Raw genomic sequence first — 20,528 nt, forward strand, 5'->3', positions numbered from 1 at the left:
ATTTCTATACTGATAGCTCCAAATTGAATGGACAAGTGGGGTTCGGAGTATATTCTAAAGATCTGGAAATTCGAATAGCGAAAAGATTACCTAATCACTGTAGTGTTTTTCAGGCTGAAATATTGGCAATAAGAGAGGTGGTGAATTGGCTGAGAAGTAATGTTCCAACAAATATTGGCATTAATATATACTCAGACAGTCAACCTGCAATAAAATCCTTGGACTCTGTATTCCTTAACTCGAAAACGGCCATAGACTGCCGCAAATCTCTCAACGAGATGGCTGAGCAGTACAATATTCACCTAATATGGGTGCCTGGCCATAGGAACATACCGGGGAACTGCGAAGCAGATGTGTTAGCAAGGCTAGGAACTACCTTACATATTCCAGGGGAACTAGAATCTGTTGGTATGCCTCTGGCCACCTGCAAGCTCTTACTGCGTGAGAAGGCTGTTAAGATGGCCAATATTTCGATGGGAAAATTGCAAGGGTTGTAGCGACACCAAGCAAATATGGCCCCATTTAAACTTAAACCGCACACTAGATATGCTAGTGTTCTCAAGGCGTCAGATAGCACTTCTGATATCTGCTATAACGGGTCGCTGCCTGATAGGCGAATTTGCAAAAACTGTAGGTGCGAAGTATAATGACTATTGTATAAGCCGTCATGATGTGGAGGAAAAGGAATCAATTAAACACCTCTTGTGTGAGTGTCCTGCTTTTTGTATAAGGCGTAATCGAATTTTAGTGGCATATAGCTTTAGATTACTGGCTGACCTGGAAAACGTTAACTTAAGCAGTTAACTTAACCCGCTGGAGCCACCGTGGTGCAATGGTTAGCATGCCCGCCTTGCATACACAAGGTCGTGGGTTCGATTCCTGCTACGACCGAACACCAAAAAGTTTTTCAGCGGTGGATTATCCCACCTCAGTAATGCTGGTGACATTTCTGAGGGTTTCAAAGCTTCTCTAAGTGGTTTCACTAGAATGTGGAACGCCGTTCGGACTCGGCTATAAAAAGGAGGTCCCTTGTCATTGAGTTTAACATGGAATCGGGCAGCACTCAGTGATAAGAGAGAAGTTCACCACTGTGGTATCACAATGGACTGAATAGTCTAAGTGAGCGTGATACATCGGGCTGCCACATAACCTAACCTAACCTAACCCGCTAGAACGAAGAGTTTTCAAAGGAAACTATTATATTTGATTCATGGTGGTGGGTATTTAAGATACGGCCCGGCCGAACTTACTGCTGTACATAGTTGTTATTTATTCCATCCTAAATATGTTTTGTATATTCGAGTGTAAGAAAAAGCAGATAATGTTTGCTATATGAGCAAGAAATGGCTCCTTTTAGATTTTTTTGTTATATTTTAGCAGATTTTTATGTGTATTAAAAAACTTTCTTTGCTTTACTTTAAAAAACTTCCTTTGTTTTACTTTAATATGTAACATTAATTTAATACTTTTTCTCTTTACAGAAATAATAAAGGGACTGCAAAAAGCTGAAATTTGATGAATTTGTGTTATAACAATAAATAAACAAACAAAAAATGCAAAACGAAACTACAAAATATCAACAGAATAAGGACTAAAGAGACAACAACAACAACAAAATAAACAAACATTATAAAAGATGTTTACCCATTTAAAAAGTTATCTAAAAGAAAACATTAAAAAAAACATTAAAATTTGATTATTGTAAAATCAAAACATTCAAATGTTACAATTACAATAAGAATAAAACATTTAAACACCTCAGAAAAGATGTTTTTATTGGAACGAACGAATCGTTCTCTATTGACTATAATAAGGTGAGTTGAGTGATAAGATATCTGAGGGGATAAATTTAAAGCGAGAAGATCATCGCTACATCTATTTCCAGATGGCTATACATACACCAAAAAAATACCTTGTTTTCACTTAACCCTGGACCTTTTTGATTTTGATTCATACATAACTTTATGATGGTTTATGACTTCTTGTATTAAAGTGGTTTAAGTTGGAAATTTTAAATTTTTATGTGATTGTATCATTAAATCGGTTTTATAGGTCATTGAAACAGTTTAAGGCGTTTCTGTGTGATGAGGTCCAATGGGACCCACTACTAATTACATTAGAGGTTATAGCACAGTTTCAAAAGCAGCGTAAAGAAAAAGTGCAAAAATGTTATTTGAACTTCATAGAAATCATGGCCGATCTATATTGTTATATTTCTATACATGTTCCAGACCCATTCGCTCCTGAAATTTGGCAAGATGTGCCTTAATTTGGACTAAGTTTGAAGCAACCATATGTCAATAAAACTGCAAACAAAACGAACGTCACTAAAAAAATCGTATTGGTTTTCATTCAAAAATCCAGTTTGTTCAGAACATTCTCTCAAGGCACAACTTTAAAAGTACTTCCAAAAATGCTGTCCCAAAGATGTTCTTTATTTTAATTGCACAGGAAGTTCATTTGAGTCAATTTGTTTATTATAACTGTTTTTTTTATATTTTAATGGGATATTTAGTTTTTTGTGTTTCAAAGAGGTTAAAAACAGAATAAGAATTAATAAAACGGTACAAATTATTTAAATTTAGCCGAAAAAATTGCTAAATCCTTTGTAGAAAAATTTCGAATTTTTAAAAATCATGAAAAATTTTAAAACTTATTATTTATTTGTAAAAATATCACAAAAATTCTTATTTCACATCCAAAACACTGAATTCGCCTCACACCTTAAGAAGTGATGCAAATTCAGTGCAGCGGTTGTTGAAATGGTGGACATCCATCCTATGACAAGCCCATGTTAAATTCATCGCTTCTGCGTCAATTTGGCACCACTTCCGGATCCAAAAAGAACATTTTCACTGCTTTTTTGGCGACGCCTTTTTTTCTGGGTAACACAACAATATATTGTTGCATGGTACCTATAAGTAAACCAGGTTACATATATACACATCGATCTCACTATTTGACCCCAATTTTTATTCCATTTTCCTGTAATTATAAATATTGCAATTGCAATTTTTATCCGACTTGGCGGAAATTGAAAAATCTAAATGTATTTTAGATCCAGAAATACGTGTGCCTAATATGGCGTCTATCGGTTAATGTTTTATTATACCCCCATATAAACGGATGTCCCGATTTGACTTCTTCTCTAGAAGTCTTTGTCTTCTTTCTAGAAACCGCAATTTTTATCCAATTTGGCTGAAATTAGAACTCTAGAAGGATGTTATAACCAAATTCATCCACCCAAGTTATTGTTGGACTTTTAGAGTTATACATCAAATTAGAATAACATCAACGACATGAGTAGTGTTCAAAGTTACAAATTTTTGTTTATTAACTGTAGTCATAAAAATGGTTAAACAATATTATGTTCATATTGACATCTAAATATTACATTTTATTTCTTAATTTTAACATTATAATATTCTTCATTTACACTATGATGGGGTTTAACTTAAACATAAAAAAATACGTCATACGGAAAAGGGCAGAGGGGATAATATATTAAGTCTCGTAATTAATTGGAAACCCATAGATTGGCGATTTTAAAAAGTGTATATCTTCTATATGATTATGTATCAATGGTGAAATTCCCAAGTTCGAAAGAAATTAAAAAGTTTGCTACAAAATTTTTAAACAATCGTTCGAGCATGCGCCTGGCATGAAGGCATATAGGATTATTTATCTGCAAATTTCGTTAAGTCAAACATATAGACCATGGAAACTAAACAATCACCGTCCTGGAAAATAGAGAAATTTGTTAGGATAATCAATATTCGTAGTAAAAACTGTGAACTTACCCCAGGCGTTATACCAACTAAAGCATCGGCATGCCCATAGAACTCTTCTTTTAAGGAAATAACAATAGTTTGCAAATTGGTGGTGTGGTCACGTATATATGAAGCTACTTTGCCAATGTTTGTATTATCCAAAGCGGCATCAATTTCGTCAAGTACAAAGAACGGTGCAGGCTGATAACTAAGGAAGAAGAATATTTTTTTTTACTTTTTCTCTCTCTCTATTCGATTAGAATCCTTACTTGTGTATTGAAAATAACAAAGCCAAAGCTGCAATTGTTTTTTCGCCACCACTTAAATTACTCATAGGCTGGAAACGTTTACCCGGGGCTACACAATTGTAATTTATACCATCCAAGTATGGCTCTTCCGGATTATCGGGACCCAAATATGCTTGGGCTGCCTCGTTTCTAGCTAACTTCTTATAGATTCCATCAATGGCATCAGAGATATGATTGCAACACTGTATAAATCTTTCAGAGCGCTCATTTTTCACACGTTCAAAGGCAGCCTTGGCCTTTTTCGCTTTGCGGCGGGCATTTTCGAATTCTTCATTAGTTAGTTGTACTTTTTCGGTAACACTTTCGAGTTTCTGTACTGCCTTCATATTTGGAGTTTGTATACGCTCTAAAACATCCTGTTTGGATTGCAGATCCTTTTGAAGTGTATCATTCATTTTCTTAAAACTGGAATCATCTTTGAGCTTGCAGATATCACGCGGTAAGCTAGAGTAGTCAACTTCAATACTGGAAAAAGAAAAATATTGGATTTAAATATAGAAATGTTCACGAAAAGTAATCACTCAGAAGTAATGGGTTTCTATCCCCATTACTTCTGAGTGATTACTTTATGATGAAAATTAATTTTTCAATTATTTATTTTATTTATTTATTTATTTATTCATTTATTTTAGTAATACTAAGCCTTAAAGGCCGAAACATGTATTACATAGTAATATTTCATAGCCCATAAAACAAATCTTAAAACTAAAGGGTGATTCTTTTGAGGTTAGGATTTTCATGCATTAGTATTTGACAGATCACGTGGGATTTCAGACATGGTGTCAAAGAGAAAGATGCTCAGTATGCTTTGACATTTCATCATGAATAGACTTACGATCTGCCACAACGTCGAATTTTCAGTGAATGGGCCCTAGAAAAGTTGGCAGAAAATCCGCTTTTTTATCGACAAATTTTGTTCAGCGATGAGGCTCATTTCTGGTTGAATGGCTACGTAAATAAGCAAAATTGCCGCATTTGGAGTGAAGAGCAACCAGAAGCCGTTCAAGAACTGCCCATGCATCCCGAAAAATGCACTGTTTGGTGTGGTTTGTACGCTGGTGGAATCATTGGACCGTATTTTTTCAAAGATGCTGTTGGACGCAACGTTACGGTGAATGGCGATCGCTATCGTTCGATGCTAACAAACTTTTTGTTGCCAAAAATGGAAGAACTGAACTTGGTTGACATGTGGTTTCAACAAGATGGCGCTACATGCCACACAGCTCGCGATTCTATGGCCATTTTGAGGGAAAACTTCGGAGAACAATTCATCTCAAGAAATGGACCGCTAAGTTGGCCACCAAGATCATGCGATTTGACGCCTTTAGACTTTTTTTTGTGGGGCTACGTCAAGTCTAAAGTCTACAGAAATAAGCCAGCAACTATTCCAGCTTTGGAAGACAACATTTCCGAAGAAATTCGGGCTATTCCGGCCGAAATGCTCGAAAAAGTTGCCCAAAATTGGACTTTCCGAATGGACCACCTAAGACGCAGCCGCGGTCAACATTTAAATGAAATTATCTTCAAAAAGTAAATGTCATGAACCAATCTAACGTTTCAAATAAAGAACCGATGAGATTTTGCAAATTTTATGCGTTTTTTTTTTAAAAAAGTTATCAAGCTCTTAACAAATCACCCTTTATAATAAAATCACACTAAAACTAAGTTTCGCTAGGTATTTCTACTATTGGTCCCCCAACCACAATTACACATAAAAAATAGTTAATATTTAATTAATATTTAATATCTAATATTCGCCCAAATCAGCAACATAAAACAAATACAGATATAGTACAAAAGGATAAATATTCTCATATACAAGTTTGTGAAGAAAAGCCTTAAATATTTACCCTTCAGTTCTGAGTCAAGTAAACCAACAGTTTCAGCCGAAAAGCATTGTTGGTGTGGGAAAAAACTCGTAGATCAACGGGTAATGGATTCCATATACGAGCTATACGCACGACAAATGATTTCTCAAAGGCCAAATTAACAATCCTAGGTATAATGATTTGCGTATTGCGACTTGAGAGGGAAAAACTAAACATATCACGTACAAGGTCCGGAACTCCACTTCTAATCACCTTGTAAAAGAAATTCAAGCACTTGAAATTGATAAAAGAATCAAAGTGCATTCCTAGCAAACTCTTGACATGTTCGGTGATATGATCACGCCTCTTCAGGTTGTATGTGAAACGTGCAATAGTGTTCACAATTCGCCTAATTCTCTGTTTAACATAGTCGAAAGTGCCAGACACAATTTCCAAACCATATAAAATATGTGGCATAAGTATGACCTTAGCCAATCTAGCTTTAACCCATGTCGGAAAACACATATTAGTAGAGTAAATCCTACGTAATATACTGTAGACCGTCCTTTGCACCATGTTAACATGAGGCTCAAAACTAAGTCTGGCATCAAGCAAAATGCCCAAGCACTTAATCTGCTCTTCAAACTCCACCCTATCCTGACCCACAAATATATCCAGTTCACCTCTACCTCCAAACATAATTGCCTTAGATTTGTGAGGATTTATCACTAATGAATTCAACGTTGCCCATTGGACAACCTTACCAAGACAATTATTTACATCTCTCTCAACAATATGTAAGGACGTGCGATCACAACCGAAGAGAATCATGACATCGTCCGCAAATAAGTAAAATTTGCATGAGATATCAAACAGGCATCGAGGAAGATCATTGATATATAAAAGAAATAAAAGGGGCCCCAAAACCGAGCCTTGAGGCACCCCAGAGTTTATGGCAAGAATCGAGGAAACTTTACCATTCATCGAAACAAACTGTAACCTGTCACGTAAGTAAGACATAATGAGTTTACAAGCCGATCTAGAAAATTTGAACTGGTCCCTAAGCTTTGCAATCAAGGTGGAGTGACTAATCGAATTGAACGCCTTTGTTAAATATAAAGAAACCAAAACACTAGATTCATTATTGTTAACATGACCTCTGATGGAATCAGTAACATGGAGCAAAAGTCCCGTAGTGCCATAACCTTTTCTAAAAGCAAATTGTCCATCGAAAATATCGGGTCGTGTCTGAATTAATATTTGGTCCTTCATAATATGCTCGCACAATTTCGACAAAACCGGTAATATGGATATCGGCCTGAGATCGTCTGGACTACTCACCACTTTACATTTCGGTATAGGGACAACGCGAGCAATTTTCCAGGGTGCAGGGAATGTTGAGGACATCAGAATATTATTAATCAAATGTAAAATCAAATCATATATATAGGGAAAAATAAGTCTTAGGAATTCCAAGGTTATACCATCTACTCCAATAGCCCTCGATCTAACCTTATTCAAAGCCAAAACAACATCGTCAACATCTACGCAATGAAACGAAAAGGCACCTTCTGTCTCAGGAAAAACGAAGGAGTCAAAAACATCTCTTTCGTCCCTTATTGAAGAGCCACCCACGAAAAAGTCATTAATTTCATCAACATCCTGATCAACCCGTATCTCATCGTCCCCTAAGCACCCACCACCCTTAAGAACCCGCCATAGACCATTAGAATTCAGCCGATTAAAATACCTAAAATAAAACCGCCTCTTCTCTCTACGCATTACCATTTTGGCCCTATTTCGGTACTTGCAATAAGTCCTCCAATTTCCTGGGGTAGCATCACTTCTATAGTTCCTGAATGCCAAGTCACGAAGAGAACGAGCCAGTAAAACATTGTTTGACTTAATCCAGGCATCACAAGAACAACGAATTACTTTCCTCACAACCGGAACAAAAGTAAACAACTCATTAATTAATATGGAAATAGTAGAACATACCTCATCCATGTCCAAAGAAGACAATGAACTACTGTCAAATTCAGACAAACAACTCGTCAATCAATTAACTTTTTAAATTCAACTTTTCATACCAAAACCGACTAATCACCTGACGGAGAAGAGGATGCAAATGCCTGTAGCGCTCTCATTTAAACCATCATATAATTTGTTAAAAAAAATATTTTAAAATGTAAAAATATTTAAGGTAAATGTGAATATTTAAAATTATCCGGTTTAACCACTGCGCAAAATGTCGAAAAAAACTCGAAAACTCGAAAAGTTCATTTTTCTTAAAGTCAAAAGCTTAAAAAGAATACTGTTTACAACACCTACAATGAAAAGATGGGAATGACATGTCGGCCTAAATATTTAATAACTTCCTGGCTATTATTTACACTAGCATATGTGTGCCTAAAATATTTTCATATTTATGGATAGATATATAGTTCTTTTCGCGACAATCCACTCCATCATCTACATTACAAAAATGCTTACTTGGTTTCCTTGTCGATTACAGCATTAGCGGATGTTGAGGGTGCATTACTATCGATTTCCCCCTGACCCACACAATCGTCCAGCGATCCTTTACGCAATGGTATAGCTATACAATCCATCTACAAATATACATTTTTAGCAAATCCTGAACAAATACGATCTACAAAAATAAAAGAAATCGGAGTTTACTCACTTTTGCTTGCATGAGTAAATTGTGACGTTCATTTTTCTTTGTTTCGATTTTGGATTCAATTGATGATAATATTGAACCAACATTATGTATCTCCTTAGCCAAATTTGCCACATCCTTTCGGGCCTTTGCAATCTCTTCTTCCATATCATCGCATGCTTGCTTTTTCTCAGCTTTTGCTTGTTTAAATTTTTCCATTTTGTCCTTATCTTCATCGATTTCTTTCAAATAGCGCTTTTCAGCGGCACGTAATTTTTCCAAAGCATCTTCTTCATCTTGGACACTACGCTCCCAACGATCAACGTTTTCTAGGGATAAAAATAAAAAAAAACACAAAAATATAAACATAACCACTTTCAGTTAAATAATAACATACTTCTAGTATCCTTTTGTTTTTCAAAGTCCAACTGAGTATTGATTGCATCTATTTGCTGTTCAAATTCAGCCCTCTTTCGAGCTCTTTCCTGTTGCATTACCAATTCTCGTTCTTCGTACTGACGTATATTTTTTACTCCCAGACGACGACAGAATGCAGCAAATACCTTGTCCTCTACATTGTTCATATTCTCTTTGATCTCTTGTATATGTTCCTCACGCTTTTCCATGCGTCTTTCAATTTCGGTAATTTTGGGCTATCAGAAAGAAAATATTTTCAAATTTCTTAGAATGCGATATGACCAGGCAGACAACTTACACCAAAAGCATCTAATTGACTTTGAACGTTTTGTAATTGCTTGTCAAACTGTTGTATAGATTTCTTTGACGACTCCAAGTCCACCATGCTATATTTTAGGCGATTTTCTAGGCCCTAAAAACAGAAAAGTATACCTTATTATGGATATCAAATAATTTAGTCAATGATCAGAAAATCCAATGCTTATTACTAGAAAATTTTCGCATAAATACGTGGGTGCATCATTAAGAACTTAGCCTCATCGATTTATGCAAAATTCATTTTCTATCTTGTACTATCTTCTTGTAAACGGTTACAGAGAGATAGAGCTCATGTTTTGTTTTTACGTCCGCAGAATAGTTCCATGGTTAACATGCCATTTACTTACTTTTATTTGAGATTCCACAGTAGCCAATTCACTTTGTTTTCTTGATTTTTTAACCAATTCCTTTAGCTCTTCACTCAATTTTTCCTTTTGCATTTTCAATTGAGCCATGTGTTTTTCATCCCATCGTTTGGCCTTACGTGCCAAATCATGACTGCCACCAGATATAAGACCTGACTTCTGATAAAATGTACCATCCAAAGCCAATGCATCATAACGCGAACGATCTAATTCATAAGCCACTTTCATTGCATCTTCGGGAGTCTCACACACCAAAGCGTTACCAGTGGCAAATAGTACAGCACGTTCAATTTCTTTGGGTTCGAATTTTAAAACATCAAAAACCAATTTTACATTACGGGGTTCGCTTATATTCCTATGAACAAAATAAGAAATCTTAGTATACATTTGTTATGGTCTTGATGAAGTTACCTTAGACGTTCCTTTAATGGCTTCACTTGCAAATAGTCCAAGGGTAAAAAAGTTTCAACTTCCAACATTTGTTCCTTTAGAATCTGTAAATTGGAGACATTTTTTAATTGCATTAATCGGTAAATAAACATTTTCTTGCGAACTAAACATTTCCACTAAATTTTTCCATATGATTATTAAGTTGTAGGGACATCGGAAAATATGAATGTAGGCCTGATACTACATTCATATTTTCCGATGTCCCTACAACTTCTTTAAGGTGTTAACAATTTCTCAGATATTTAATCTAATTGTTATAAATAACAACTTTGGATGTAAAAGTAATTTAATTTGTTTTAGACTTTTTAACTTCTGACTAAAAGTTCGGCTTTTCATGGGTAATCGACTTCAAAATCGACTAGTCAATTTTCAATACGACATCGACACCAAAATACCAAACCCTAAAATTTAGTTTTTTTGTCCTTCTTTGATTTTCCATATTTCGATAAATCAAAAGGTAGACTTTTTTCATAATTAAAAAATTAAAAGAATTTTATGGTTTTAGATACAATCTACTGAATTTTGAAAATTTAATCAAAACATTTTCAAACTTTATACAGTTATGAGAGAGTTTGTCCGCTGTATTTCATATTCTTACCTGAATACATTGACGAGCTGTCTTCTCGGTATCCACAATAATGGCTTCCATGAATTTACCTAATACTTTGGTAACAGCAACATTATAACGTTTATGTGTAGGCTGACACATGTTAATCATTCGATCGTACTGCATGGGAACATGGGAGATCATTATCTTTGGTTATATGGGGATAAACTTCTCATACTTACCACACCTGGAACTTGCTTTTTAAACAATTCGACAACTTCTTGCTTCTTTTTTCTTCGAGCATCCTCATGCTTGTCACTTCTGGCATCACCCAATTGATCCCTTACATCTTCCAATATACTTTGTATTTCGGCTATTTTTTCCTTAGAACATCCCACATCGCGTTTCAATTCATCTTTTATGCGATTCTGTTCTTCAAGTGCAGCCTCAGATGACTTAATGTGGTCCATTAATTTGTCCCGCCTCTTGACTGCCTCTTCACGCTGAAGTGTAAGTTTCTTCAACGCTTCCTCCACTGATGCTCTACGATTTGTTTCTCCATCCAACATATCTTGGTCAGATTTCTGCTCTCGATTAACAGAGTCTAACTGGGATCTATATTTGGTTGCCGTGGCTTCGGCTTCTTGCTTAAGGCTATCATATTCTTGAACAAGGCCCTCTTCCATGTGAACGCTTTTTCCACGTCGTGTCGATTCACTGGATATTTCATCTTCGAAGCGTTTCTTCAATTGTTCCACATCATTAAGCTGCTTCTCTAGCTTACGAACATCTTGTTGATGGGCATTATCGGCCTCCCTAGCTGTTTCAAGTGTTTTCGCCAAAGATTTTAATTTTTTCTGACAATGAGCCACTTTTTCTTTGGCTTTGATATAAAGCGGATGTTTTTTGTTCATTAGCGTTTCAAATTCTCGAATTTCTTGGTCGACTTTGGCCAAATCTCTGCTTAGTTTTCCTGCCTCTTTCTTCTTTTCCTTAAGAACGTCATCGACTTCAGCTTTACGTGCTTCGACTTCTTTGACATCTTGTTGCTTTAGTTCTAGTTCTTCTTTAAGTTTCTCAATATCTTTTTCCACGTGAAACAAACGAAACAGTTGATATTCAACCTTTTTTTCATTCTGAAAAGAGAAATCATTCCATAAGTGTGCATAGTGTAAGAATCAGAAAAAACCCAGCCTTTAAATATTGAAAATTTGTGGAAAAACTTTTTTGAAGAATATTTCACAAATATCTAAAGGTTTGTTTTTCTGGGCATTTATCTTGATCTTACAAATTCATTCTTAAGACGAGTATATCTTTCGGCTTCCATTTTTTCATGTTTAGCTTCCTTTCGTTCGGCTGCAATCCCTTTTTTCTTTTGGTAAGTAAATTGAGTTTCCTCTTCGGCTAAAACCATTTCTTGTTTGAGACGGTTATAGTCCTCCTTAAGTAAACCAGATCTAAAAAAACAAGTGAAACAAAATTATTATAATGTTTGGTATTATAGAAAAAGGAACAGGAACACAAATATTATGCTAAACACCGTCTTACAGCCTGTTTCTGTATGTCGAATGAGCTCTGTGGATCGACTAAAATGGAAACAAACAGCTGAATTTATAACCAAAAAACAGCTGTTTCTATGCATTTCAGTCGATCGATTGAACTCGTTCGACATACAGAAACAGGCTGTTAAGCAACCAAGCTTATACGTTTGCTGTCTACGCAGAAATGTACAGACCAGAGGGGGTGGTGAATTTGTAATGGGGATCACTCCAAATGCAGCCATCGTTGGATAGAATAAACGATTAAGGTCGGGGTGATGGGATGATCATCACTGTTTCAACATCTAACTAGAGATAATCACTGGAGAGGACTAGAAGTCACTACTAAGTAAACTTGTTGGAGGAAACATATGAATTATGAACTAGCAAACAGCAGCCTTTTTGCTGTTTGTGCTCGTAGACTCTGGATAATGCTAATGCGATGAATTAGTATTTAGAGATCCCTTTGTATAGAAGGACTTAATCTCCCTGCACAATCTTCCTCATGTCTCTTATACGTTGATATTTGAATATATGTGAAAACTTACCCACTAATTTCTTCGAACAATGCTGTTCTTTCCTTAGGTGTCTTCATAGCAATGTTTTCGACAGCACCTTGAAATACCAAGAAATTCTTAGCTTTTACATTTATGCCCATTTTTTCTAGCCTGGCTAAATATGAGGAACTGGAAACACTGTTGCCATTTATACGATACTCTGATGAACCGCCAATAACTGATCGTTGGAAATCCAATTGATATTCTCCGTTCACAATAAATTTAGCTGTAACATAACAACTACGTGCCACAGGTCTGCCAATAGATGAGCCATGAATTAGATCGTTCAATCGTTTCACACGCAAACTTGTTGTCTTCTCGCCCATTACAAAACTAATGGCGTCCATGAAATTTGACTTTCCTGTAATATATAAAGGAAATTGAGCAATAAGCAGTTAGTTGTAGAAGAAAAACGCTTTCACATACCAGAACCATTTGGCCCAATAACTGCAGTAAATTGCTTAAGTGGGCCCACAACAACATGTCCTCGATAGCTCTTGAAATTTTCCATTTCAATGAACTGAAGGAATGAAGCCTCAATATCACTGGGCGCAGTTGTTTGATATGCCCCCGTTAACGTTGTATCGGCCGCGTTCTCGTCCTCTGCCATTTTTTATGTTCTTATAACAATTTCAATGAAAATAATATTTTTACGAGGATTGATAAACTCTTCTGCACACAAAAACGACGCGCTTTCTAGTGATGGTAAATGAACAATAACAAGATATTAATCGATTATCGATACCTTTAGCAAAAAGAAAGTTGACGATAACATACAATAACAAGGTTATCGAAGTTAGGAAACCTATTTAAAACCTCATACACATTTCTATTTCAAAATCCACTTTAGCTAGATTTTAACTGTCATTTGCCTTATAAAATAACGGCTTTGAATGGTTCGGAGAATAAAATTGATATAGTAAAAATGTTTTGCAAAAATAGACAGATATGATCCAAGAAAACATCATATTCAAAACTCCAAACAATAAAGGTGAGTACTAAGTTCGAGTTTAGCCGCTAAAGGTGGGTATTAAGTTCGAGTTTAGCCGCTAAAGGTGAGTATTAAGTTCGAGTTTAGCCGCTAAAATTGCCATTTTTCACGATTACTTTTCTTTAATAATACTTTTTAAGGAATACAAACTTTGTGAAAACTTGCTCTGGGCTATTCCCCATCAAGTTATAATAAAATGTGCAACAAATATGTATAATTTTATGCCTTTTCTTACTGATTTAGTTTTCACTTTAGTGAAAAAACTCGAACTTAATACCCACCTTAAAATCGTAATTTTTTCACGATTACTTTTCTTTAATAATCCAATTTAGGGAATACAAACTTTGTGAAAATTTGCTTTGGGATATTCCCCATCAAGTTATAATGAAATCTGCAACAAATATGTATAATTTTATGACTTTTTTTACTGCTTTAGTTTTCACTTTAGTGAAAATTAACGGCTAAACTCGAACTTAATACTCACCTTAAAACCAAAAATAAATCTGGAAAAACAGAATGAAGTTATATATTCTTGTTGCAAATTTCATTATAACTTGATGGGGAATGATCCAATTCAACAATTTAAAATGTTTATTTTTTGTGAAACGAATTATTAAAGAAAAGTAGCCGTGAAAAAATGGTCAATTTAGGTCAATGCCAACCTAATACTGGCATTAAGCAATAAAATCGGTAGGTCGGTCTATAAGAAAGGCTAAGGAAAAGTCCAAATTTCATTCTTGGTGAAATTTACTTCTCATGTTATTAATCAGTTTGTTGTTGGTAATCAGACTCATGTATTTATACGGATTTTAGTAAGGCTTTTGATCAGGTGAATCGTAAGCTGTTGTTATATAAGCTGGATAGGATTGGATTGACCAGTACACTTTTGGCTTGGATTTCATAGTATCTTGCCGTACGCAGATTGTGTCTTTTAGTGATTGATATTCGAGGTGATTTGATGTCCCATCAGGTGTGCCTCAGGGTAGTCATTTGAGGCCTGTCTTATTTTTGTTATTTATAAACGATTTACCTCAGTCCGTAGTTAACTCTAGGATTTTGATATATGCTTAAGTTATTCTCCTCGTTCGACAATTCTGGTTGGTTGCATTTATTACAAAATGATTTGGATAGCTTTAATGGATTTTGAACTTGAAGAAATGCAAGTTTATGTGATTCTTCAGGTCTAGGTCTATTGACATTGTTATGGATCGTAGGCTTAATTTTAATGATCATATTAATTCGATGGTGAGTAAGGCAAGGAGTTTTCGGACCCTTATGTTACCAAGAGGTTTTTACTGCCCTTGTTAGACCCATTCTGGAGTATGGTTCTATCGTGCGGGATCCTCAGTATGATGTTTACATATATAGTTTTTAATATCCCAAAAATATCTATCCAGCGTCATATTTTAAAACCCCGCAACTTTTTATTTATTTATCCACAAACACAAAAGCCCCAAAAAACCAAAAAAACATATTCGTAGTAAAGCAAGCAATTATAGAAAATAAAAAATTCAAAAAACGATCACCTAAAATTTTAAAAATTGTACTTAACTATAGTATATCTAGCTCCCCATATATGCCCAAAAAAGTCTGTAACTCAATAAGAAAATAATTCCAACAATGTTCAACTCGAACGGAAAAATACACCTACTCAGAGGATTTTCTCTTTAAGAACTGGCTTTGGTGTATTTGCAAACAAAGTTCATTGATTTCAATTATAACCACCAATTAAGTCATTTAAATAAAACAATTCTGATATATAATGTCATTAATTTATTAGATCTTTTCATCAGTTTCCCTTAATTCTGTTTTAGTCTGATATTTACATATCAAATTTTCAAATTCTCGGAAAAAGTCTCCTCGGTAGTCTGGATGAATACTCTCAATTTTTATTAAAATCAATTTACTAATGCGCTCATATTCCTTGGTGTCATTTAGAGTTTCGAATATACCTTCCTGCAAGGGTAAGAACAGCTCATCTGAAGTCAACGATATATCCTTACTTTTCTTAGGAAGTTTAAAATTATATCGCTTGCTCCATCTCCATACCCACATTGGTGTTGGATCGAAGTTGCATTGTAAACGTTTGGCAATATCTTGTGCTGCTTTATGAACCATTTCTCGTGTTAGAAGTGTATTTCGTTCGAGATGCCGTTTGAACCAAACGCTCAAATGTCTCTCCATTTGCACACGTGCGCTATTCCTTTTGCAATGTTTTCTTAAGTGTGGAAACTTTCCCATTTCTCTAATCTTCCTTTCATTTCTTAGTACACGAAAAACTGTACTCTTATTGCACTTGTATTTCTGCGCCAGTACTGTTTTGCGCATACCTCTCTTCGCATCGTCTAATAGACGAATTTTATCCAGTAAAGTCATTGTTGAACGATTATCCTTTGGCATTGTGTTGAATTCATCTTCACACACTTCTTGTTTCACATTTTCTAAAACATCTTTATTATTTGTATGACCTTCATCTTGCAGAATTCTTATTTCAAACGTATCCGGCTGTCCAAATGAAGGTTCATACCACGTTGGAGTATCACTAATATCGGTCGCAATATCGGGTTCTTCTTTAATGCACTGCATGATTATGCCGCCTTCCTCTCTATCGACTTGTTTTTCTATCTTGCCTTCTTTATCTATATCTCGGAAATCGGGATCAGCTTTCAGACTGCTCTCCACGATTTCTTCTGTCTCCTGGCAATTTATTGCACAATTTTGTTCAAGTTCCTGTTTAATCCAAACATTCGGATTTTGTGTGATTTCACCGTATCCACTATTGTCGACCGGGAAACTTTGGATTTCACTGTGTCCGCTATTCTCGACCGGAAAATTGTTGCTTTCGCCATTCATCCTTAAATTAAGGCTCTTTCCCAAATCTCTAATCTTGTTTTCATTTCTTAAAACACGAAAAACAGTACTTTTATTACATTTATATTTCTGGGCCAGTATTGTTTTCCTCATTCCTCTCTTTGCATCATCCAACAATCTAATTTTATCCTGCAAAGTCATCTTTATTTTCTTGGCTGCTTTGTTACATTGATCTTCCGATATGTCTTTATTTGTGCTATCCTCGTCTTGTTGTAGAAGTGTTGTATCTGACAATTCATACCAGGAAGGAAGTGCGTTAATGGCACTTGTGTCATCGGGCTCCTCCGTAATGCCCAGCATAATCAATGCCATTTCTCTAATTTCCTTTTCCTTTCTTAGTGTACGAAAAACAGTGGTTTTATTACACTTGTATTTTTGAGCCAATATTGTTTTACGCATTCCCCTTTTAGCATCGTTTAGCAAGCAAATTTTCTCCTCCAATGTCATGGGAGACCGGGTAGTTTCGGCCATTGTATTTTTTTTTACAATAAACGGTTTAAGAGGCAAACACAATTATAGGTCATACGATTAAAATTTCTGTAACCAGCGGGCGACCAACGTTCTCTATAAAAGAAGTCATATGTTATTTGTCAACACCTGTCCAGCTGTTCGTGTTGTGTGTGTATTTCTTACCTAAAGAAACAGTGATGCCCAATTAAACGAAAGACATAATTATACAAAGTATTATTCAGATTCAGATTGTTGTTCGGATAAAATTCGGAGCAACTGCAGTTCATGGGCCCCTCACCGAATTACTTAAAATTAATACATGCTGTGTCATTCGGTTAGCTGATTCCAACAAAGTGACCCATACCCGGGGGAAGTACCCTGGTATTGAGATATAACCCTCCAAAGGGTCAATAAAAACTTGATATATATCTTTTGTTTGTACAATCTAGACAAAATTGGTATCATATGAAAGCTTATTCAATGCACTTTTATACGCAAAAAATTGTTTTTAATATTTAATTTAGTTTGGGAGATATAAAAAAAAGAAAATGTTTACCCTAATTTTTTGTATTTTCGTTCTATCCCAAAAACTCTTCGATTATACCCTATGATTTTTTATACATAGCTTGAAAGCCTAGTTTCTGGCCTTTCGATTGATGTAAAGTCTAAATTGGACAAAAAACAAAAGAGATATATCAAGTTTTTATTGACCCTTTGGAGGGCTATATCTCAAGACCCGGGTACTTCCCCCCTGGTATGGGTCACTTTGTTGGAATCAGCTCACCGAATGACACAACATATATTAATTTTAAGCAATTCGGTGAGGGGCCCATAAACTGCAGTTGAGCCTAAAATTTGCAGGCTCAAATTTTTTTTACAAGTTCGTTTTTTAATTTGGCTATGCATGGGCGATAGTTAAACATGCTTATCATAAAGCTGGGTACTGCATTCGGTTTCCTCGCCAGTTCTTTTCTACGGTTACTTTTCTAATTTAATTTTCTTTATTCATAATCGATAGGTCAACATTTTAAATTAATTAATTTTATAAGACGCATTCAATATTTTAAAATGTTTCCATGTATGATTTGAAAAGGTTTGATACAATTTTCAAAGTAGGTTTTTTGGGGTAAAACCCGAACGTAGTACCCTCCCATGATAAAACTATTATTTTACCACGGTACCCACCTTAAAGGCAGGTGCTATTTTTCTTAGTAGTTTTCTTAGTAGTTTTATTAAAATAATTAATTTTTTTAAGAATTTATTCTCCTCAATTCATGGCCACTGCCTTTTTCACACATATTTTCATTCAAGCAATTGAAACAATTTCATCAGAAATTTTACATTGAAATCTACAGTTGAAATCTAGTTAATACAATATACATATGTATACATATTTTTTCTCTTTTTTCATCATTATTAGCCCAATTCTGAATATTCCCTAGGGAATGTGTTCCCTGGGAATTCATTTTCCCCGGGAATAAAATCCTCCTATTCTAAACAGTAAGGGAAGGGAATAACATGGGAGAAATAATTCAGAGTATTCGAAGTCAGCTGTTTTTCTTCAACTGTTTTATTTTAATAAATTTTTAATATTAAAATTTTGAATTGAAATTGTATTAAATTGATGTAAAAGTTGAGTTAAACGCGAAAAACGTCAGAAATGTTTAGTGTCGTGTTTATGGTAGTAGCTGAGGAGAGGCATCAACGTAACAAGGTCTAAAGGATAGAAAGGAGAAAGCTACGCGATGCCATTAACCTACTTGAGTTGCCTGAAACGTTGTAACTACATACTTGTACATGAAGAGGTTGTTACTTAGTTCAAGGGATTTATAGGGTTAAAGTGGCAGCCAGATTTGATTCGGACTCACTTAGACCATTCAGTCCATTGTGTTACAATATTATATGGTAAATAACCCAGCCTTCAAATATCTGTTGGATGTATTAGCAGCCCACATTCCACCTCAACGCAAGTCTTTTGGATTATCTCCACTAATAAGATTAGGTGCTACGCTTCTTTGTCGAAGGTGGCTACCAAAAAGGGCGTAGGAAAAGATCGAGACATATCTGTGGCCCAGAGTAGCCTGAACAAAGTACCTACATTAAAACAGGAAGGGATATTATAGTTTAAATGTAAAACATTTATTTTCTATATAAAATAATTTTTAAAATATGTACAGATCTGTGACCATGAGATGAGCATTCGGTAATTGGATGCATCCCATCATTAATTTTAAGGTTTTCGACCGGAAATTACAGAGAAATGATGCATTTTGGTTACAACTCCCTTGATTTTTTTGGGGGAATTATTCCCAAAAAATGTCATCGTTTTTCCCTTTTTATTGTTATTTGTAATACCAATTTTTCCCCAAGGGAAAAATTTCCCATTTTCGAAGTTGGTTTAGAATAAGGGAAAAGGGAATAAAGAAAAATTCCCCAGAGAGATTTTGTTTAGAATAGGGGAACAGGGAATAGGGAAGAAATTCCCAGGGAGTTGTTATTGAGAATTGGGCTATATATGTTTGCATTTTAATAACATTGAAATTAAAATATGTATATTTTTATTCGGGAGTCGACTTCTAAGCGGTATTTCCATTCAGATCAAATAGCAACACAGAATAAATGCAAATAAGGCAATGGAAATTACATATGTTCTATATTTCGAATGACTAAAGGAAATTTTGGCCGTTCGCTCTCCTACGAATTAGAACGATCAAGTGAAACTTATACAGCCATGTTTCGGTTTTCGAAAAGGCAAAAATTTCGTTTGGGCCTATTTTCTCAGTCCAAAACAGGGAGTATTTCAAATTTTTTCTTATAAGAAAAATAAATTCTTGCTGTTTGAGAAATTTCACATAGTGTGGACGATGGCAAACAGATGATGTCATTGAAAAAAAAGAAATACAATAATTTCTAAATACTAATTTTATTTATCGTCAATATAACGTACATATGCATCGTGAAAGGAAATACCTCACTACTTTCTATTCCTTCGTATGTTGTTCTTATGTTGATATTTTCGTATCAACTTATGTACTTCCCAAGCAAAGTCCCCTCTATCATCAGGGTGGATGCTTTCAATCTGCGTAAGAACCAATTGGCTTAGCCACGAATGTTTTTTTGCTGAAGATGTTGGTTCAACTGGGACATCTGGTTCATCAAGATAAAAGGGATCTTCATCATTGTTATTACTGCATTCTTCTTGAACTAATACTTCTAGAAACGATTGCTCCTGAGAGGAGGGCGATGGTGATTCATGTTGTATTTCAGTCGAATCGTATTGCAGTTCGCTTTCTTCCTTCACACATTCCATAATATCTCCGAAATGTTCCGTTTCAGTTTCTTGACCGTCGGATTTCTTCCGGGAAAATTTCACATTTATCCTCTTACTCCACCTCCAAATCCATGTTGGTGTCGGCACGAATTTGGAACCTAATCGATTTGCTATATCTACAGCTGCGGCCAAAACCCGATCCCGG

At 35.2% G+C, this 20,528-nt stretch overlaps 2 protein-coding genes across 2 annotated transcripts in view; one reads left to right on the forward strand and one right to left on the reverse strand.

The window, feature by feature from the left end:
• The window catches only part of LOC142221722 (uncharacterized), a 293,735-nt gene extending 291,969 nt beyond the window's left edge, over window positions 1-1,766 (forward strand). The window contains exon 5 of the mRNA XM_075291508.1: window positions 1,482-1,766. Coding sequence (XP_075147623.1) covers window positions 1,482-1,509 — 28 coding nt within the window. The 3' untranslated portion in view covers window positions 1,510-1,766. The remainder of the gene's footprint in view (window positions 1-1,481) is intronic.
• A 1,538-nt stretch (window positions 1,767-3,304) lies between these two features.
• On the reverse strand, window positions 3,305-13,433 carry SMC1 (structural maintenance of chromosomes 1). The gene is made up of 14 exons (XM_075291510.1): window positions 13,167-13,433; window positions 12,732-13,101; window positions 11,934-12,102; window positions 10,888-11,781; window positions 10,697-10,825; window positions 10,060-10,142; window positions 9,631-10,003; window positions 9,264-9,377; window positions 8,946-9,201; window positions 8,573-8,877; window positions 8,380-8,498; window positions 4,040-4,543; window positions 3,801-3,978; window positions 3,305-3,740 (listed from the first exon to the last, which is right to left on the reverse strand). The coding sequence occupies exons 1-14, from the start codon at window positions 13,348-13,350 to the stop codon at window positions 3,678-3,680; spliced, it is 3,741 nt and encodes a 1,246-aa protein (XP_075147625.1). The 5' UTR covers window positions 13,351-13,433; the 3' UTR covers window positions 3,305-3,677.
• Between the last annotated feature and the right edge of the window lie 7,095 nt (window positions 13,434-20,528).

This window comes from Haematobia irritans, chromosome 1 (assembly GCF_050003625.1).
Source record: "Haematobia irritans isolate KBUSLIRL chromosome 1, ASM5000362v1, whole genome shotgun sequence".
NCBI lineage: Eukaryota > Metazoa > Arthropoda > Insecta > Diptera > Muscidae > Haematobia > Haematobia irritans.

Coding starts and splice junctions, on each gene's coding strand:
- SMC1 (XM_075291510.1), bottom strand. CDS start 13,350: ATGGCAGAGGACGAGAACGCGGCCGATACAACGTTAACGGGGGCATAT. Junction 10,826..10,887: donor AAAAGCAAGTTCCAGGTGTG/GTAAGTATGAGA, acceptor GTTCCCATGCAG/TACGATCGAATGATTAACAT. Junction 9,202..9,263: donor GTCAATTAGATGCTTTTGGT/GTAAGTTGTCTG, acceptor TCTTTCTGATAG/CCCAAAATTACCGAAATTGA.